The sequence below is a fragment of the Micromys minutus genome (genome assembly GCF_963924665.1).
Source record: "Micromys minutus genome assembly, chromosome: 31".
In the NCBI taxonomy this organism is placed as follows: Eukaryota; Metazoa; Chordata; class Mammalia; order Rodentia; family Muridae; genus Micromys; species Micromys minutus.
In genome coordinates, this window is record NC_137966.1 from 12,872,432 (window position 1) to 12,892,211 (window position 19,780).

Sequence of the window (19,780 nt, forward strand, 5' to 3'; positions counted from 1 at the left end):
ATCTTTCTCCTCTCCTGCACACTTCCCTAAGACATGGCTGACCTTGTCTCTCTCCTGCTCACTCTTCTAAGGCATAGTGGCTATCTCATCCCTGCTCCTTCCTTGTGGTCTCATCCCTGCTCCTTCATTGTGGCATGTGGCATCCCCATGCTTGAGTTAAAAATGTCCCCAATGGAGTTCAGTGGTGTTGTCACTGAGGTGTCATACATGCCAGGGCCACCATCATGGGTTTCCCATCAAGCCCCTGGGAAACCTAAACCCCACCTATGTCCCTTCTCCCCAGCTGGCATCTTTATTTACCAATCATAATAAACTGGGGCAGGGTCTCTGAATGTCTTCTGTGCAGAAGTTTTGTGGGACTCAAATTAACATTAGAATACTAGCAGCATTAAGTCAAACCCACTACAAATGAACCACTCCACTGAGCCAAAGAAGGTCTTAATTTAGGAGACAATCCTATCCTACTTTGTATTGGAATAGAACCTCGCTATATAGCCCAGGCTGTCCTTTAACCTGTGGCCCTCCTGCCTTGGCCTCCCAAGTCCTGGGACTACAGGGGAAAGACATTTTCTTTATCACCCTGGTCAGGAAACAAATCTGATCCAGGCTCTTCACCTGCAAACATCCTCGAAGAGTCGGTTCTCTTCACGAAGCATAAGAAACTGTGGAGACTCATTCCGTCCTGTAAGCCACAGTGACCCACCCAGCATCCTTCTGTCTTCCTGTCCTGTTGTCATTTCCAGTGTTACCTGATGGGTCACAATTGCTGCCCCAGATCCAGGTATTATTTGTTGGGTGGAAGTAAAGCTCTGTCCTCTTCATGGAGACTCCTCACAAGTGTGACTCATCTTTAGCTTGATCTATTGAATGTGTGTTGGACCAAGAATATCTTCCACCCTATTAGACACAGGGGCCAAAGACACCGGAAGCAGGTCTCTTGGATGTTATGCTAGGCAAGCTATGTCCCTAGTAGGCCACCAGGTCCTGTCTTGCTAAGACTACCTGCATGTGAATAAGATGAGCAGAGTCAGTCCATGGAGAGTCAGACACTGCCAGGTCACAGCCAAAACATGTGAGTAGGAGCCCTAATGGCTCTCTCTGGGCTGGGGACAAGGCTATTTTAACTACATTGGATATTTTTCAACCTCTGAAGGTCCATGACGAAAGTCCATGGTGAATCCATCTCCTGGATATTTAAGGATTAAGAATCTGAAGCCCAGAAAAATTATGTGATTTGCTGAGTGCCATACAAGAAAATGAGGCTAGAGCATAAACCTCCTGTCCTAGGTCCTCAGATAGCAGTAATTGCTGAGGCCGAAGATGTATGCTATGCAGTGATTTCATTATGTGTTATGTAGTGAATTCATAACATTACATTTTAAAATCTTCATGTGTGTGCATGCGTGTGTGTGTGTGTGTGTGTGTGTAGGGGAGTGTGTGTGCGTGTGTGTGTGTTTGTGTGTGTGTGTGTGTGTGTGTGTGTGTGTGTATACGAGTGCATGTACACCTTCTAGAAAATTGAAGTCAATTCTTCAGAACTCAAATGCTTCTTCCTGAATGGAAGAGGCAGACTTCTACTAAGCTTCAGGAAGTTCATCTTACAAGACTTAGGAACTTCCTGAAACTCATACAAGTCTCAAGGCTCCTTCCCAAAGTTATATAAGATATATATATATATATACATGCAATTGCTGGGGAGAGGGAGACTTTCTTTGTGGGTGCATATCAGTTCCATGGATGCTTTCCAATGATGCAGCTGCCACAAAGTCACTCGTGTCCTGAAAATAACCCCAATGGAGTTAGCAGTTTCACCTCTTCCTCCACGTAGCCTTTCTGCCTGTTCTCCCTTCAGTCAGCTCTCTGTTCCTGGGTCCCTATCCCTGAAACACTGTGGTCTAGACTACTTACCAATGGCAGAGAGCCAGAAGTTAAGAGTCGCCCCATGTCTCTCCATCTCTGTATGGCTAGCATCCAGAAGAAGGCATAGCACTTCTCCCCCAGGAAGGGTTGGTCTTTGGATTGAACCATGAGTGATAGGAATGGAGTCCTTGTCTTGGTCAAGTACCTGCCCTGGTGTCTCCAGCAGCATCGCAGCAGACCACCGTCATCCCACAAGCACGGTGCTCACCCACTCAAGACAGAGGTGCCTCCAGACTCTACCAGTGTTCCTTCAGCCCTCCAGCCGCATGACCTGCCAGCAATTGGGTGGGAGCTAGAAAAATGGCCATTTTTGCCACCTTCCAGCATCCCACACAGATCAGCCCTCTTCTCTATTGAGGAACCGACAAAGAGCCCTGAATTCCAGGAAGGTTGACCAAGAGCTGTATAGGAGGCGAGAGGAGAATCCCCAATGGCCGCTAAACAAAGGACATTTCCAAAGAGGCAACGTGGGATGTTAAGTCTTCCTACCAGATGAGAAGCTGTGAGTCATAGCCAGGAGCATCCCCCACTGACTTCCCCATGAATCAGTTACTACCCTCTGCCTCAGCAAAAGCCCACAGTCGGGGGAATTCTCCCCTGAACAAGAGGGAGAAAATAAGGAGAAGTGGCAAAACATAGGATCTCTGAGTGAAGTCCCCAAGGCTGATCTCTCACTGTAAGCCTCCCCCGAAGCAGCACTGGTCCCGCTGGGAGAGCCCCAGCATGGCCAGGTCCTGTATGGCCAGGGAACCGCCTGCTTCCTGATCACCAGTGCTTTCAGATGCTCTGTTCTGTTTGCATGCCACTGAGTATTGTGGGAAGGTCTCCAAGGGAAATTGCCTCATGTGGAAGGGAAAGAGATGGCTGAGCAGAAAACAGTCACTTCCCCTATGCTGGTGCCCAGGACTCACCCGGAGGGGAGGGGACATGCTTAAGTGCCTCTCTTCTCCATGTGTGAAGAGCACCCTTTGCATGCCAGGCTGTAGTGTAAGACCAGGTGTCGGGCAGTAAGGAGAGATGGCTCAGTGGTCAAGAGCACTGACTGCTCTTCCAGAGGTCCTGAGTTCAAATCCCAGCAACCACATGGTGGCTCACAACCATCTGTAGTGAGATCCGATGCCCTCTTCTGGTGTGTCTGAAGACAGCTACAGTGGGTGTTTACACACACACATACACACACACACGCACACACACAATCTTTTAAAAAGACAAATGTGGCCATGGTCCTCACAGACCCTGAACCATTAAGCAAATGTCAAGTGATGGGTACCATGGGAAAAAGTAATGGTGAGGAAGAGACAGGGCCTGCCGTGGTTGGGAAGCGACTTGGTTTAAATGGTGACCGAGTAGCCAGCTTCGCCACAGCTGGTGAAGAGCAGAAGGGACGGGAAATTCGCAGGAAGACCAGGTGTGTGTTCCTGTGGGAATAACAAGAGAAGTCGAGTCCTTGAATGTGGGTTGGATAAAAGTTCAGGTGTGTTCTGAGGAGGCAATGACCTGATGTGCTGAAAGTTCCTCTCTAGCTTTGCGTGCTTCTAATTTCTTTTAATGGTACATGAAATGTTGGGTTTATGTGTATTAATGGGTACCATGTGGCATTTTGGTACATGCACGCATTGTGTAATGCTTAAATCAGACTAAGTAACCTGCTGCCCCAGTCAGTGACCATTTCTTAAAGAAAACCCTTCGGAAATGTTCAGTGTGGAAGGCCCTGGCTGTGCAGTAGCAGCTCACATCCTGTTGACCTGGGCTTCCTGTAATTCACCTATCCTATCCCATCCCTTCTGGGTTTTGCAACTCAATTCCTTCCAGCCATGACCTGCTATAACCTCATTCATGAAAACGAAAACGAGATGAAGTCTGGTACAGGGGGCCTCTTCCATTAAGATATTACCTCCTAACTTGGAAATGTGAAAATCAAAGGCTGAGAAGTCAAGCACAACTTTGTGAAGACGTGTGTGTGTCAAACAAGGCATGAAGAAAAGTCTAGAGCTCCTCAAGGAGGTGCCGGCTCACCCCCCCCCCCAAACTCTCAGCAGATCTTCAAAGGGTTTGAACTCCCTGGATCCCAACTAAACTGATCATCACAGGCTCTAAAAGCCATCTCAAAGTTACCAAGGTCATCCCGTGCTATGATTGAGTTAAGATTACCCAACTGCCCAAACCCCTAGAGAACAAGTCCTCTGAATTGTGGCTCACCCTGAGCCTCAAATGATAGATGGCATTTTTCACACACCATGTCCCACACTGAGCCAGAGATAAACAGACATACCAGAAGCATGGTCAATATCAAGAACGGGGATGGGGAGACAACTCAGTCAGCCAAGGAGCAAGGAAAGGCAGTGGAGTGAAGGCAGGGAAAGGGGCTTGCTGCCCAAGCCTGGAGACCTGAGTTCAATTGCTGGAAGCCATGTAAAAGTGAAAGAAAAGATCATCTTTACAAAGTTGTCTATTGATCCCCATAAATGTATGGCCTGTGCACCCACCTCTCCTCCCTACACACACACACACACACACACACACACACACACACACACACACACAATGCTTATATCAAGAAGATTTTTTACAAATCATGCAAAAGTACTGGTACATGCTCTTAATCCCAGCACCTGGTCAGCAGAGTCAGGTGGATCTCTGTGAGTTCCAGGATAGGGACATAGAAAGACCCGGTCTTAGATAAATAAATTAAATTAAATTAAGCTGGGCTGAGAAAGAAGAACACAAGCCTAAAAGCCTAAGATCAATATTAAATTTTAAAATGTAAAAAAAAAAAAAAAAAAGACTGTGGATCTAGCTTAATGATAGAAGCCCTGGGTTAATTTCCAGAGAAACACACAGCAAGACTCAGAGAGCTATTGATCTCCCATTAAAATAAACAACGATGTTAGTACCTGAAGAATATAGAAAAGCAGTGACAAGAATTTCCCAGAGCATTTAAACAGCATCAAGAAACCGATCGCAAAGTGCAGCGCATCGCAAGTGATATTCATAGAAAAAAACATGCGGAGACACATTATACTAAGATTTCTTACAAAGATAAAATCCTAAATCAAAGAGAAAAAGTAAGAAAAGTAGGACTGTTAGCATACCTTCCAATGATAGCCCGAAGATCGTGGGCTAGATCTTCAATATAATTAAAGAAAGCAAAAACTAGAATTCTTTGCTCAATGAAATATCCTTGTGTCGTGGGCTACTACTTCTCTGTATCCAGATGCTAAATACTCTATCCCAAGACCTTGCTGTTCCAAGACAAGCAGATCCTCACATATACCAGCTTTTGTTGTATAAACCTTGTTCTCCAAGTTATCAGTGATTGGTTAATAAAGATGCTACAGCCTGTAGTTGGGCGGAAGAGAGGTAGATGGGGCTTTGATTCCTGGGCTTGGGGTCTCAGGCAGGGACCACTAGGGAGAGAAAGAGAGAGGAGGACAGAAGAGGCCATGGGGTAGGTCGGTTGCTAGCGCGTGGCCCTGATGGCTGGCCTGTGGGAACAGGAGCAGCCCAGACAGAACATGGTGAGATCTCCGAGTTACCAACAGGGAAGCAGAGAAACTATCTTAGAGAGTCCATACCTGCCCAGCTCTAATGCTTTAAGGCTTATTATAATTATAAAGGTTTTGTGTCTTTTACTTGAGAGTTGAGTAGAAACCCCCAAATAATATTTATCACCTCATTTTGGTGCCCAACCTAGGGCAAAGGTAGCCAGAGGTTTTAAAAAAAAAAGTAACGAAGGTGAAGAAGAAAAACATTTGCAGGGCACAGTGACTGGGAGATCCTCGGACCAGCTTCACTTCCAGCAGAGTGTTCACAATCTGGCTGAACAGCCCAGGAGACAGCTCCGGTTACAGCAGCAACACAGGCAGGGTGCGAGTGTAGTCATTTAATGATAGGACAGGTTTATTTGGAAAATTTGTGTTTTGAAGATAGCCCTGTCTCAGTTGGCTGTTGGGTTAACTATGTCGTGAGCCGCTGTCGTCACAGGAAGAATGTCCCACAAACAGAGCCTGGCTTGGAGGCAAATCCCAGGGGTGTGTTTGGAAGTTCTGAATTTGGATGCTGCCTGTTAGACACAGAAATATTTCTAGGGAGCTACAGGGTACTTCCATCTGCATCTGAATCAAAGTTGGGGGTGGTCAGTGTGTTTTCCTATATTCTGCTCTACCTTTTTCTTATGAGCCATTAATAACAGGAACGGCCAAAGGGACCAATGTGTGACACTCTCTGTGTCTCTCCGCGTCTGCTTTGCTTGATTTTAACACCTACCTGAAGCAAATCCCTGGTGACTGTCCTGTAGAGATGTCAGGACTGAGACCTTTAGGTGAAGCATGTCCCATGGGCTGACTGTCAGGCACCAGCTGGTAGATCAATCCCAGAGTTCCTTCTCATTGACTGTCAGGCACCAGCTGGTAGATCAATCCCAGAGTTCCTTCTCATTTTGTAACCTTTTGAAAGCTTCACAAACTATCAGTACTTACTCAAACCATACCTACCGAAGGGATGAATGAATGAATGATGCCATAATTATGGGGATTTTTAATCCCATCTTCATGGTGTGGCCCAGAGCATGGCTAGGACAGGCCTGGGACTTGGGTGGTCCCTTCCTTCCATAGACTCCTTAGGGAAGTCCCTTCTCAGGAGGGACCGGTCACATATTCATTACGCTAACTCACTTTTCTTTTTTATTTTTTTAAGGTGTATTTATTTATTATATTTAAGTACACTGAAGCTGTCTTCAGACACACCAGAAGAGGGCATCAGATCTCATTACAGATGGTGGTGAGCCACCAAGTGGTTGCTGGGATTTGAACTCAGGACCTCGGGAAGAGCAGTCAGTGCTCTTAACCCCTGAGCCATCTCTCCAGCCCCACTAACTCACTTTTCAAAGGTCCCCTCGCGTTTTGCAGGCAGCATGAGTGAAACCCGGGACTGTAAATCCCCTTGGCCTTGAGGATGGAGGGGCCTTAGACCTAGGAGCTGACCGGAGAGGAAGCTGGGTGACACTTCAGGTGCTTCTTACGGACGGACGAGGAAACCATCTCTAAGTGGGCCCAGGTTAGTGGGGCAGGGTGGAGTGATCTTAGAGCGAAGCCACTTCTCTGGCACTATGTGAATGCAGGCTGGCGTCATGACAGCAGCAGGCCAGCTCACCCCGTTTCCCTCTGCCAGGGCACTCTGCTCAGGGAGGGGCACCAATACTGTGACAGAGAGGGACCAGCTGACTCACAAGCCACGATAACGTGCTCTTCATTAAGTTAAGTCGTGAACCAAAACCGCCTTTCGAGTGAGGGGTGATTGGACCGAATTAAAGATGGGGAAACTGAGACTTCAGGAGTTTGACAAGCTACTGTCAAAATCTGGAACTCAAACACCGGTCTGACTGACTCTATCCCCTGTCCACAAAGGATCCATTCAAGCTGCCTTCTGGGCTAAAACCCTTTCCCCAGCACACCATTCAGGCCTCCGTGTGCCTGGTGACACTTTCTGAGCCACCTGTGCCTGACCAAGCACACCTGGATGTCCTCTATGACCAACCTTCATGGCACCATAGTATCCCATGGTCTCCTTACTTACACAGCATTCTGCCCCACAGTTACCCGGCAACAGCCAGGCATCCTGACACTATAAAAGGGTCTGCTTGCCCCTTCCTCATCCTCTTGCTCCTCTCCTGCTCTTGTCTTCCTGCCCCTACTCTCTCCCCATTCCCTTCCCCCTTCTCTCTCCATGGTCTCTACTCCTCAACCTCTCTACTCCTGTTTCTCCTCTCTCTCCCTCCCCCCCCCCCCGCCTCTACTACCCTTTTAACTGCCCTCCCCATGGCCTGAATAAACTCTATTCTATACTATACCTTCATGTGGCTGGTCCCTCAGGGGTAAGAGATGCCTCAACACGAGCCTGCTAAGGCACTTCCTTTCTCCACACCTCACCACACCTCCACAGAACATATCCACCCTCTATCTTTAAAAAAAAAAAAAAAAAAGATTACATCACACACATCCCAGTTTGTGGCCTTTTATGAGCCAGTGCTTTGTCTTTCACCGAATAGAAAGCACAGAGTCATGGATACTTATTGGCCGGCTGATCAATAGAGTCATTGAATGAGTGAGACTGGCTCTTAGCTTTAAAAACTCATTAGAAGATGGAGGTGTTTAGGTACTTCCCTGAGCCAATACCACACTTCCAGGCCAATACCTTGAGGATCCTTTGTTCTCTGGGGAACAAAACCCAGTGCTGAGCTGACACGCGAGAGAGCCCAGGCCGGACTCAACCTGACTGTTCTTGAACAAACCTGCCTAGCACAGTATCAGAGAAAAAGTCCCTAGAGGTGGGCAGCCCTCCTACCTGCTACCCAGAATGCAACCTTTGGAGACAAACAGCCCCAGGTAACCGGCATCCACCCTAATAGGGGGTGTGGAAAAGCCAGCTCCAACATGGCAGGCGGGGCCAGCAGGCTGATATTGTCTGCCTCTGTATAGGGCAACAGAAACTAAACAGGCAGCACTTCTCAGAGGCACCCCACCCCCCTTCATTTTAATCTCCCAAACTGACTTGTCAGCAGCAGGAAGTGACATGACAGCTTTCCTCACAAAAGGGAAACTCCTCAGTGTTACCATGGGGACGGAGGCCACTGCGGGATCACAGATTTATATAATCTTAAAGGTGTAGGCACCATGATGTCATTCTGGATAAGCTGAGATGGGAGACGAAGAGTGTGTATGTGTGTGTGTGGGGAGGGGGGTGATGGATGCTGGAGGCTGCTAGTGCAAAAAAAAAAAAAAAAAAAAAAAAACAGGAGCTTCAAGTTGCAAAGTTCCCTGGAAAGGAAGAGAGAGGATGCTGAGGAGGTGGTGGGGGCTGAAGTCTCATCCAATGGATGCCTGGAAACCACAGGACCAGCATCTATGCCTTTTCCACAGCCTGGAATTAAAGAGCCAGGGTGAAACCAGCCCTTCAGATCCAGGGCAAACCAGTCATTTCACAGGGTGGGAAAACTAGATGTCAGTGGGGACAAGGGGATCCAGTTGTTGTTCCACAGTCCTCAGTCAACAACAGTCCTCAGTCAACATGCCAGTCACTGAAGCAGCCTTTATCATCTTTGTTACCCAGAGGAGGAAACTGAGGCCTTGAAGGGGAGATCTTTCCTGCCCCAAAATTCTGGGATAATGGGGAACACAGCTGGCTAAAAACCTTACATTTAGCAGCTCCCTCAAGCTATCTTGGCTCAGTCTTCACTGAGACTCCAGCCTCTGCAAGACCCCCTAAAAACTAGGACACTGATCCAGCTGCCTGTCTCTTCCTCTGGGAAACCGATGTGATGTTAAAGATTGTGAACACAAGCAAAACACTCAGCGGGCCCCAGAACTCAGTGGCAGCCCCTAAACTGACAGCTGCGACTGTCACATGAGTCTCAAACTTTGCTGTGTCTCTATCAAGTGTCTCTGGGAGACAAGACATCTTAATGGTATCTTTTAATCCTGAGATACTGATTTTGTCTCAAGCATGCCGTTTTCTGGAGCATCTCAGCAAAGGTGACCCGTGAGAGGGATTGCTCCTGCTCTGGGCTGTGAGGAGACACAACTGTTTTCACTGGCAGCTCCCTGAGCCAGCCTCTGTATTTTTCCATTGACTGGCTCACACTGGAGATTCATTTGGGTTCAGCCAGTGACTGCCAAGTCCAAAGCAGAGGCCCAGGCCCACGGGAAATGCAGTCTCCACATCTGCCACAGGCTCACCATTGCGGTACATTTCCACGAAGGGAACAACTCTCAACAACGGCAAATAATCTAGGGCTTGATAAAAAAGACATTGTTTGTTTTGCAAAGCATGCATGAACTCACCCCAAACCCAGCCAAGGATGTGAGCTTGCCAGCCCTGGACCCATTCTTCTGCCTTAGAACACAAGGATCTTCAGACCCGGGTGTCACGTGACAGGGGGGGGGATCGAGGGCAGATTCTGTGTCAAGACTTGAACAATGGGCTGGGTGAGGACCATGGCACCAGTCAAGATGAATGGGATGCTTCCTTTTCCACTTCACACAACACCTAAGTCCACAAACGAGCCTCAGAAGAGCAGGCACCCAGGGCCCAAAACCAGAGAGCAGGTATCCAGGGACCCGGAACTGGAGAGCAGGCACCCAGGGCCCAAAACCAGAGAGCAGGTATCCAGGGACCCGGAACTGGAGAGCAGGCACCCAGGGGCCCAAAACCAGAGAGCAGGTATCCAGGGACCCGGAACTGGAGAGCAGGCACCCAGGGGCCCAAAACCAGAAGGCAGGCACCCGGGGACCCGGAACCAGACAGCAGGCACGGGGGGGGGGGCAAACCCGAGGGCTTTGTTGTTATTTCATTGGACATTACAGATGATGGCTCCGTAGTCGTTTATACCTTCTCAGCCTTAGTCTGCTTGTTAGAGCCCTGCCCTGCAGCAAGTGTGACTTAATTGCCCACGTCTTCAACACAGTTATGAAAAGCAGAAAGTGACCTGAAGGAGACAGTTGCCAAAAACGATGTTTGTATGCAGAAGTTGGGAGTGCAAACCCACCAAAAGCTCGCAGACGCAGTGCGAGGGATTTCTTCCCTGTACACGCATATAGAGCTTGGATTCCGCTTTTTTTTAAAAGAATTCTATTTGATGCATTATTTTGAAAGATGTAAAAGCCTTGTTCGAGGCATATATTATATATATATATATATATGTATATATATATATATATACAAATACACACACACACATATATATATATGTGTATATATTGATATAGACAAGCGACAAAGTTTAAAGGTCATCGAATTAAAAAGCACAGCACAGCTCCCAATTCCCTGATCTAGCCTCTCAGCTACTTGGACGACACCTGAGCCTTTCTAAGGGTAGGCTACTCCTATCCTTGTATACCCTGAGAACACATTAGTCCAGGTATTCTGCAAACAGCTCAGGGAGGGGCCATCTTGCCCAAGATTCCCAAGGAAGATATTAACCAAAGAAGGCAGTTCAGGCAAATGCTTCTGAGAATGCTCAAACTCCCTAGGTGACATGCTAGCTCCCGTGACTGTTACAAGGACACAGGTCTTCACCTTGATCCTCTACAAAGATCTGGGTGACAGCAGCTAGCACCTCACCTGACCCTTGGAACCCATGGGTCAACTCCCACACAGGTCATGGCACTTGCCCAACACTTCCCTATGCCACTTGCTTAAGAGTGGGGTCGCCAAAGAAACAAGGCATTGAGAGCTCAATAGAAATGTCATAATTTATTCTGTTGTATAAAAAAGTCACCCTAGTAACAAAATGTCTTCTCAGAAGAGGAAATATATTACTTCAGATCATAAATAAACACACGTACAACTGTGGATAACTAAAGGCTACAAACCAACACTGGCTTTGTCCATCAGTGCTGAAAGCAAACCTGCTCTGGGTCTATTTACACGATAGTACAGTACGCAAACACAAAAAATTGAGGTATTTGGTTCTTCTATGAGTAGACAATGACATGTGTGAAGGCAGACGATCTGCCAACACAAAAATAAATAAGGTAAAATTCTCATACACGCATGTCATCAGGAATGGTTAATACTGGTAGGTATGTCAAGCATGAAGTTTCTAGAAAAAAAAAGAAACAGGCCAAGTGAAGAAACTGGCTCAGACAGAGTCCTTTCTCTTCTGCCCTGTTTTGTCAGAGGGACTTGATGTACCCACAATAGATTGGTCCTGAATGTGCTGAGTTCAGCAAATGTCTTGCGGTCAAGTCATTATTATGACGCTTAGGAACTCAGAGGAACTCGGGAGGTCTTGGGGGGGTGGGTGTTAAATAAATAAGGACCAGCTCACACGAGCCTCTCCCAGAGTTATTGCATTGCTCCTCCCATGGGAGGAGTGGCGTCCCGGTGGCATGTGAAACTACGCCTCCCCTGGCCCTTCAGCAGCTTGGAGAGGTCGTGATGGGGCTTTGAAGGTAGCTGAGGGCACTGTTCGTGGGGTGGACAGGGATGGACACAGGGAAATTGAAGACAGTGGTAGTAGAGGTGCCCCGGTCAAGGACAGCCATGGCTGGGCTCCCAGCTTCAGCAGAGCAGTGAGGTGCCAGCACTTGGGACTCAAATTGCAGCAGCTGGCCCATGAAGCTGAAGTTGGGGGAGATGATGCTCCGCCTCTGCTTCACAAACTCAAAGGCCTCGTCTAGCTTCACTCGGTTAGTCCTCATGAGGTAAGCAAGGCAGATGGTGGCCGACCGGGAGATGCCAGCCTGGCAGTGGACGAAGACTCTCCCCCCAGCATCCTTGATGGAGTCTGGAAAACAAAATTATACGTCACTCAAAAACTCAGGAGAATAGCCGAGCCCAGATCAAAGATGGCTAAAGAAATGTCACGTGTGACCTGTCCAGGGATGGCCAGGGTCGGCCTCGGGCTATCATGCCCATTCCATATATATACTGTGCAAAGAATAGCAAGGGATTTAAACCCAAACTGCATATGTGCACTTATAACCCTGGACAGAACAGTCCGTCCAACTATCTGAGTCTCAGTGAGGAGGAAGGTTCCAGTGAGGACCATTCAAGCCTCCACCAAGAGGTTGGGCTCAGTGGTTACAACAGAGATAGAAAGCAGAGATCCCACACATCTATTTTGCTTACCTATGAAGTCGATCGCCTCGTTGAACCAGGAGCTGATGTCTGCCTTGTAGTTATCCTCCACAGGGATGCTCTTGTACTGGAAGTGACCCTCGAAGTGGTTTGGACAGTTGGCTGAGACGTTGATCAAGGCAGTGATACCTAAGGCGTCCAGCATATCCTTCCGGGAAGCATGGTAGGCGCTGCCCAGGTACAGGAAAGGCAGGATCTCCACCGGACCCCCCTGAAATCCAAAACAGCCCAGCATTCGTCAAGCTTGTTCAGCGTGAGCAGCAGTGCCCACGCCCACAAAAACTCCCCGATGAAAACGGGAGTTTCTGAAACTGGTGACCTCAGCATTGCTGTTGACATATTAAAAATAATAGTAAAGAATCGAGCCCATTGGCCTGGACAGAGTCAACAAGCTCTTAGTGCCAACAACGGGGAGACTCGGCTCCATCCAATTGCTTCGAGGTGCAATAAAGATCCTCGTGTCCCCGCTAGTATAAATAAAGCGGCAACCGCTTTCTGTGTTCTCCCTGGCACAGCCTTCCCAGACCTCTGCCCCACCTCCCAGCCCTGCATGGACCCCGAACTCATACTAACCTGGTCGTAGAGAGGGGTGCTACAGGAGCTGCATCCGGATTCTGCACTGTCAGGCACACTAGTACTCAGGGGGAGGCTGAGCCCCATGGGGGTGGACTGTTTGCTGCACAGCTCAGGGCAGGAAGCCGAGAACGCTTCATATCCTCCTGAGAATAAAAGGTACATATTTTCCCATTAGCACGGCCGACACAGTGCCCGGAGACAAGTCACCCACCCACCAGGGGCAGCGAGTTTACAAGGAAGGCTTAGGGACGGAAGTCTTTGTTCCTAGAGCCAAACAAAGCCAGTGACAAGCCCGTGGAGACTGAACACGGGCGCCCTCAAACTCCAGGTGGGACGCCCCTTCCTTAGCTGATGGCAGAAGTCCTGCCAGAGCCAGCGCGTACCTTGGAGGAAGAAGACTTGAGTGGAGCGCGCCTCTCGGCAGAGCGCGCCCGCGGCCAGGGCCAGGGTGCCGTCGCGCTTGGCGCCGTCCAGGGAGGCGCTGCGTTCGTCCAGCAGCACCACGGCGTGATAGGTTCCGGCCAGCAGGCGGCTGCGAAGTTCGGCGTTGGGCACGATATGCTCCAGGCCCATGGCACCCTTGGCGCGGCGCCGCACGATGGTGCTGAAGCGCACGTTCACTGAGCCCGCGATGTGGCCGGCGTTGAAGGCGAAGAAGGAGCGACAATCCAGCAGCAGGCACTGCGCGGCGCGCTCTCGCAGCAGCGCGCGCAGCCCCCCGGCGTCCAGGATGCCCACCTCCATCACCATGGCCAGCCCCAGCGACCCCAGCGTGCCCGTTCTGCGGCTTTCCAGAAACAGTCTGTGGATCTTGTGCGGTGTCCTGTGGCCCTAAGTCCCCAAGAGCTAGCTGATCCTAATCTAGCTTCACTGCACGTCCCGCCCGCCAGTCCTTTGCTGCGCGCTCGTCCGGAGCAGCGCGGTTTTATGTGGCCTCTCGGGGGCGGTCCCGGGCGCGGCACAGAAGGGGGGGAGCGGTTTGTTTGTTTGAATGGCGGACACGTGACCGGGTGGTGACGTCACCCGCCCTGCCGGGCTTGGCGCCGCCAAAGCCAAAAGCAAAGACGTCATCGGCCTGGGAGCTGGTCGGCTTTGAGCGCTGGCTCGCAGCCCGGCCCCCACCCTCCTGTCCTCCGGGCTTGCAGGCAGGACGGCGCGCTGCCAGCCCGGGTGGCCATAACACGCGGCCTGAGGACGCGCTCGGGGACACCTGCCCTGCTCCCCTTCTGGGGTCTCTGCCGAGCGCGCAGGGACACTCCTGGGATCACGGTCTCAGTTGGTCCCTCTCCCGCTGCTGGGGTGGTGGGCCCAGCGAACGAAACGGAAAAGGGGAGTCGGTAGTGAAAGATGACCAGTTCGGTCTATGACCCTCTGGCTATACCGAGGACAAATGGCGAGAGAGTCGAGACGTCCTTCTTGAATATCACTTTAAAAGTTTTACGCTGGACAAGGGAGTGTCTCCAGTTAGCCTCCCCCTTCCCCCAACCGAGTGTTATCTTGACCACGCCGACCCTTGGAGCCAAGGGAGGAGGGTTGCAAATTCGGGTGTGGAGCCCAGGTTTGACACTTTTGGGGGGGACTTGGGTAGAGCTCCACAGCGCCGCCCAGGGACCTCCAAGCATGTTGTCGCGTGGCATCAGAGGATGCTGCCAGCCGCTGTTCCTCTGCCCCCCAACACAACTTTCTTTTGTTTCGAGTTTTTTGTTTTTTGGTTTTTTTTTGTTGTTGTTGTTTTGTTTTGTTTTGTTTTGTTTTGTTTTTTGAGAAAGGGTTTGTTGCCCTGGCTGGTCTTGAACTCACTGAGATCCTGTCCCTGCATCACTAGTGCTGGGATTAAAGGCGTCTGCCTAGCTCTTCATCTCAACTGAACAGAAGCTGAGCACGCCAATGGCTCAGGGCCGAGAGCCTCCGAATCCCCCACTCTGCGGGACAAACTGTACCCGCTATTACTAGGAAGACCCCAGTGGTGTTCTGTGTCCTTCCCCAAAACTCCATGACTACGGGGTAGGCCGTGAGCCCGCCGCAACACCACCGAGTTGGATACACAAACATAAACATTGCGCCACTCCGCAGGGGTGCCGAGTCAGGAACATTCTGCGGTTTCTTCCTCTTTGCAGGGGGAGGTGTTTTACTGGCCACCATTGGTCTTTGCCCAGCAAAGTCCACTTTGGCCTCTCTTAGCTCTTGCGTTGTGCCTAGTTTCTCCTCTAAATTCTGGACACGTTATTTTTAAAGGGCGTTTTTTACATTCCTTTGAGCATTGACCCTAAAAGAACAGCAAAGAAATCTTGAGATAACACCACCCTCCCTGCGTCTCAGAAGAGCCACAGAGAGAGAGAGAGAGAAAGAAAAAAAAATGTTTGTTTTACTTATTCAGCTGAGGACCTCAACATACTTCTTGCATTGAATCATAAAATGTTACAGCTGCTGCCTTTTCAAACTACATACCAACTTCAGGTTTTCCTTTTTTATTTTGTTTTGTTTTGTTTTTTTTCCCCCTCTACCCAAACTTTTCAAAAAAGACCTTTGTGTACAAACGCAGTGGCATGGTTGGACACTGAAGTCAGATGTCTGCTTGTCTCTGGAGTTCTGCCCTCTTCCCTTCCTGGCAGGAGAATGGAGAGCAGGAACCCATCAGTTGACTGTTGGGGAGACAGGCGTGCTCTTCTTGGATGGGCCTTCGAGGTAGTTTCAGTACAATGGGTACTATGCATGACTTGGTGGCATCCCCCTGCAAAGCAGAAGGGGACAGAACGCCCAGACCTTTCCCCTCCTCTGAGTCATCCATCTACTCTCAGTTTTTCCTTTCCCAACACAGTGATTCTTAGATCACATGACCCGTGTGCTGTGTGTTTCAGAGTCTGGCATCAGAGCCTTAGTGAGTCACGCCAGGTGGGTCTTGAGAGACACCTACAGGCACTGATTGGTTGGAATCCCAGCTGAAAGAAAGCTCTCTCCGGGTGCCTCGGGGATTTACATTGTGGTCCACTTGATCAGGGAGCTTTAGCAAAGGTGTAAGGTACAGCTAGCTACCGCAGCGAGAGTCCAGGCAGCCAGCATGCCTGGTGTCTGGGGTGGGACCAGAGAGGCTTCTTCTACATTGGAAGAATGAACAGCCGTCACTGGAGGCTTAGCTGCTGAAGGCCTGGAACAGTGTAAGTCAGTGGATGTCAACTCTAGGAGAGGCCTCGCTGGCCTGAGTGCTTCCCCATTCCTGGGGTGCTTAGAAGCAACTCTAGAGGCACCTCAGGGTGATAAGAATCAGCCAGAAGACTTAGCCTGCCTCTCCTCTTTGTGTGGCCTCTCCTCATTCACTTTCCACGCTGCACCTCCCTGTGACCGGAGAGAGAAGCACCAGCTTCGGTTGGGCCCTGTGGGGACAGTTGATGTGCAGGCTCGGCACCAGGCTGTGAACTTGTCAGTTCCTGGGGTAGGGGTAGGGGAGGAGCACCCCACTAATGACTGGAAGTGCTCCCTGCTCACTGTCTGCTTGGGCAAATGACTTATTTCTATATTTATAAACGGAGAATAATGACCATCTAGAACTAAGTAGAATGGCAGGAGAAAGTCCTGGTGGATTCCCACAGAAGAGCTGCTTCCAGGGGAGGAGCCATATCCCTCAGTGACCTTCCCTCATTTCAGAGACCTTTCCCCGTCTCTCCTGTGTCAGTCAACCTAATGCCATTGAGATAAAGCAGGAAGAGGGATGGGGGCTGGGTGGTAATGACTCATGCTTTTAATAGCAACACTTGGGAGGCAGAGACAGGCAGATCTCTGAGTTCAAGTCTAGCCTGGTCTACAGAGTAAGTTCCAGGACGGCCAGGGCTGTGCAGAGAAACCCTGTCTCAAACAACTAAAAGGGGGAGGAAGGGATGGAGGTGCCTGCCCAAGGTTACTGAGGAACATCACAGTGGGCCTGTGCTGAGGAAGACTGTGGTAAGGAATTCAAAGAAGAGAAAAGAGGAAGACAAGAGGGGCCACGAGGGCTCTCCTACAGTTTCTACCTCTGCCTGATAGTCCTTCAAACTCTGAGCCCGCTCTCACATCTACCAATGAGATGAATGTCACAGTCCCAAAGTTTCTCTCAGATCATTGCTACAGTGGGGACCAAGCCTTCCATATACAAGCCTTTGGGGGTACCTTTCAAATCCAAGCTACAAGACACCTTTTTGTTCAGTAATGTCTTGTGACCCGCCCCCCATCCCTGCAAAAATCCGACAGCACACCAGCGTGGGTCCCTGATCCTCTCAGCCCTCTGGCTGACTTCCACTTGCTTTGATTTTGCTCTTGGGTTCCAAGAAAGCTCAGTGAGCTTGTGTTCCTTGAATGTTCTAGGTCTTTCCCACCCCCACAGCTTTGCTCATACTGCCCTGCCTGGCCCTGTCTTCTGAGCTTCCAAAGACTCTTCTCCCCTGCAGATAAAGCAAAGGAGCTATTGAAGCAAATGGAGAAGACTCTTGCTGGCTTTCCCTCTCTTTCCCAGGCTCAGGAAGACCACTGGTATGGGTGCCATTTAACCCCTGCCTCATACCACAAGTCTGTGTACTCCTGGATGCATGGCAGGGCCTGTGTTTTTCTCTTCTGTGGCAATAATGCCCAGCACATAGTAGGCCCACAGTCTGTGAGACAGCAGAATGTCTTTAAGAATGCTATGAATTTCTTCAGTGCCGGGTGCTTTGCAGGTGCCACCTTCTGACCTCAGCAACAGTCCTGGAAGGCGGTGGTCACTCAGCTCAGAGAAGGGACATGCCCAGGGTCAGACAGCTGGGAGCTGTCAATGCTGACCTGGTACAGGGCCATATCTACCTCAACTCCTGAGGCCTTGGTTTCTGCAAGCTGGCTCCCAGGTGGCCTGGAGCTTTTCTCAGAGAGCAGAAATACCTGCAGCAGCCCTGGTTAGAGTTTGAGCCCGCCTAGCTCTTCCGATCCAGGCCCTCCTGTCCCTGATACCTTTCTGACCCACCCTGATGGATTGGCAAGGATAATGTCACCCTCCCCACCCAGGCACAGAGCCAGCCTCTATTGTGAAACTCTTGCATACAACTCGGCTCTCCGGTCAGGCCTGGGGGGGGGGAGGCTGAGCAGCTGTGACCTGTCATTCAGCCCCCTCCTTCTAGAGAAATGAGGCTCAGAGAAGTTAAGCAACTTGTCCAAAGTCACACCGTGTTCAGAACATCCTAACTGGAGTCAGTGTGGTGTCAGCTGCATGTTCAACTTAACAGTGGTTATCTCTAGGGGGTGGGCAATCCCTGCATTCTCTTCCTTAGAAATAACAGACAGAATGGTGGTTTTTTTTTTTTTTTTTTTTTACTCCAGTGGGTAACATTTGAAAGCAAGGGGAAGAAAGACAAAAGCATCAGAAGGCAATTCTGTGGTGGGCAGTGGTAATACTGTTACCACCAAATTCAAGCTGTTGAGCTTGGTTGGACAAATCACATTAATTCCTTCACAGTTTTGCTCTTCTAATAGGAGCAGCATCTGTTCTGCATGGTGGTAAGACAGCAGAAAGAATGACAGAGTCCAGCCTGGAGCCAGACCTAGCCCAGCCTCTCTCCAAAGAACCTCAGTGGCACAAAGCCCAAAATATCTACTCCATTAAAGGGAAAAGTCGGCCCAGCCCCTGACACAGGATCGTGGCCGGAAGGCCCAGGAACATGTTCAGTTTACTTACACTGTTGTTACTGAGGCTATTTATAAACTCTTCCCCCGGGACGCATCATAGACTGCAACTTGCTTTGGTCCCTTATTTCAGTATGCAGAAGGCGCATGTGTCATGTCGTAAGGGTTCTTAAAGTGTGACTTAGGCAAAAAGCCTGTCCGAGTCAAGAACTATAGCAGCTTCCTTTCTGATCTGTGCATGACTTAGTGAAGTGGGTATTAAGATCCAAGACATTTAGGTCCAATAAAGTAACAAGGCTTGTCATAGAAAAGAATTAAAATATGTCACCACGCAGCCACAGTGAGCAGAGCAGAAAATGGCCTCAAACAGACAGGGCAACCCCAGGAGCTCATTGCTCTTGGCAACCGAGGAGCCTTGTTCTGGAACCTCAGCCTGGAAGGATGTCAGAGGAGTGGGTGCAGGGCAGGTTTTGTCCTTTTCTCCTCTGCAGTAATAATGCCCAGCACATAGTAGGCCCACACACAGTCTGTGTGATAGTAAAGTGTCTTTAAGAATGCTTGTGAATTTCTTCAGTGCCGGGTGCTTGGACGGCTCTGAACCAATGTGTGTTGGGAACACTTGGCAGGTGGCTCCACTGACTGCCATTTTCCTCCCGGGAGCCAGCTCCTCTCTGCCCAGTAACCTGGCAACAGTCATAACCCCTCAGAGCACTGCACAGGGATATGTTTGTCTCTGGAATAATGCCTCCTAAAGCTTCCCTGTAGGAGCCTTCCCCCGTGAGGACCATCTGCCCCTCCTCCCAGCATGTGAGCTTGGCTATAGGTTATTACTCTTCTTGGTCCCCAGTACAACGCTAAGAACACCGTTTGTTGGGTGAACACGTGGCCCAGCCCAAGAACCAGCAGAAGGGCAGTGGTACTGAGACGCTGGCATTTCCACAGGCCTCTTCATGACCCAAGGACATAGCCCATCAACCATAGCTGGAAGAGTCACGCCCTGCTGTGTGCGGGCTGAGGAAGCTGACCG

General features: G+C 49.9%; 1 protein-coding gene across 1 annotated transcript; it reads right to left on the reverse strand.

The window, feature by feature from the left end:
- Positions 1 to 11,154: 11,154 nt before the first annotated feature.
- On the reverse strand, positions 11,155 to 14,020 carry DUSP1 (dual specificity phosphatase 1). Its single transcript, XM_080942208.1, has 4 exons — positions 13,518 to 14,020; positions 13,132 to 13,277; positions 12,550 to 12,769; positions 11,155 to 12,205 (listed from the first exon to the last, which is right to left on the reverse strand). The coding sequence occupies exons 1-4, from the start codon at positions 13,882 to 13,884 to the stop codon at positions 11,835 to 11,837; spliced, it is 1,104 nt and encodes a 367-aa protein (XP_080798334.1). The 5' UTR covers positions 13,885 to 14,020; the 3' UTR covers positions 11,155 to 11,834.
- Positions 14,021 to 19,780: the final 5,760 nt, after the last annotated feature.

What these genes read in the sequence shown, in the direction of transcription:
- DUSP1 (XM_080942208.1), bottom strand. Translation starts at nt 13,884, where the DNA reads ATGGTGATGGAGGTGGGCATCCTGGACGCCGGGGGGCTGCGCGCGCTG. An exon ending in TCAAGTCTTCTTCCTCCAAG is followed by an intron (nt 13,278 to 13,517) that starts GTACGCGCTGGC and finishes TTTTATTCTCAG; the next exon opens with GAGGATATGAAGCGTTCTCG. An exon ending in GCACCCCTCTCTACGACCAG is followed by an intron (nt 12,770 to 13,131) that starts GTTAGTATGAGT and finishes TTTGGATTTCAG; the next exon opens with GGGGGTCCGGTGGAGATCCT.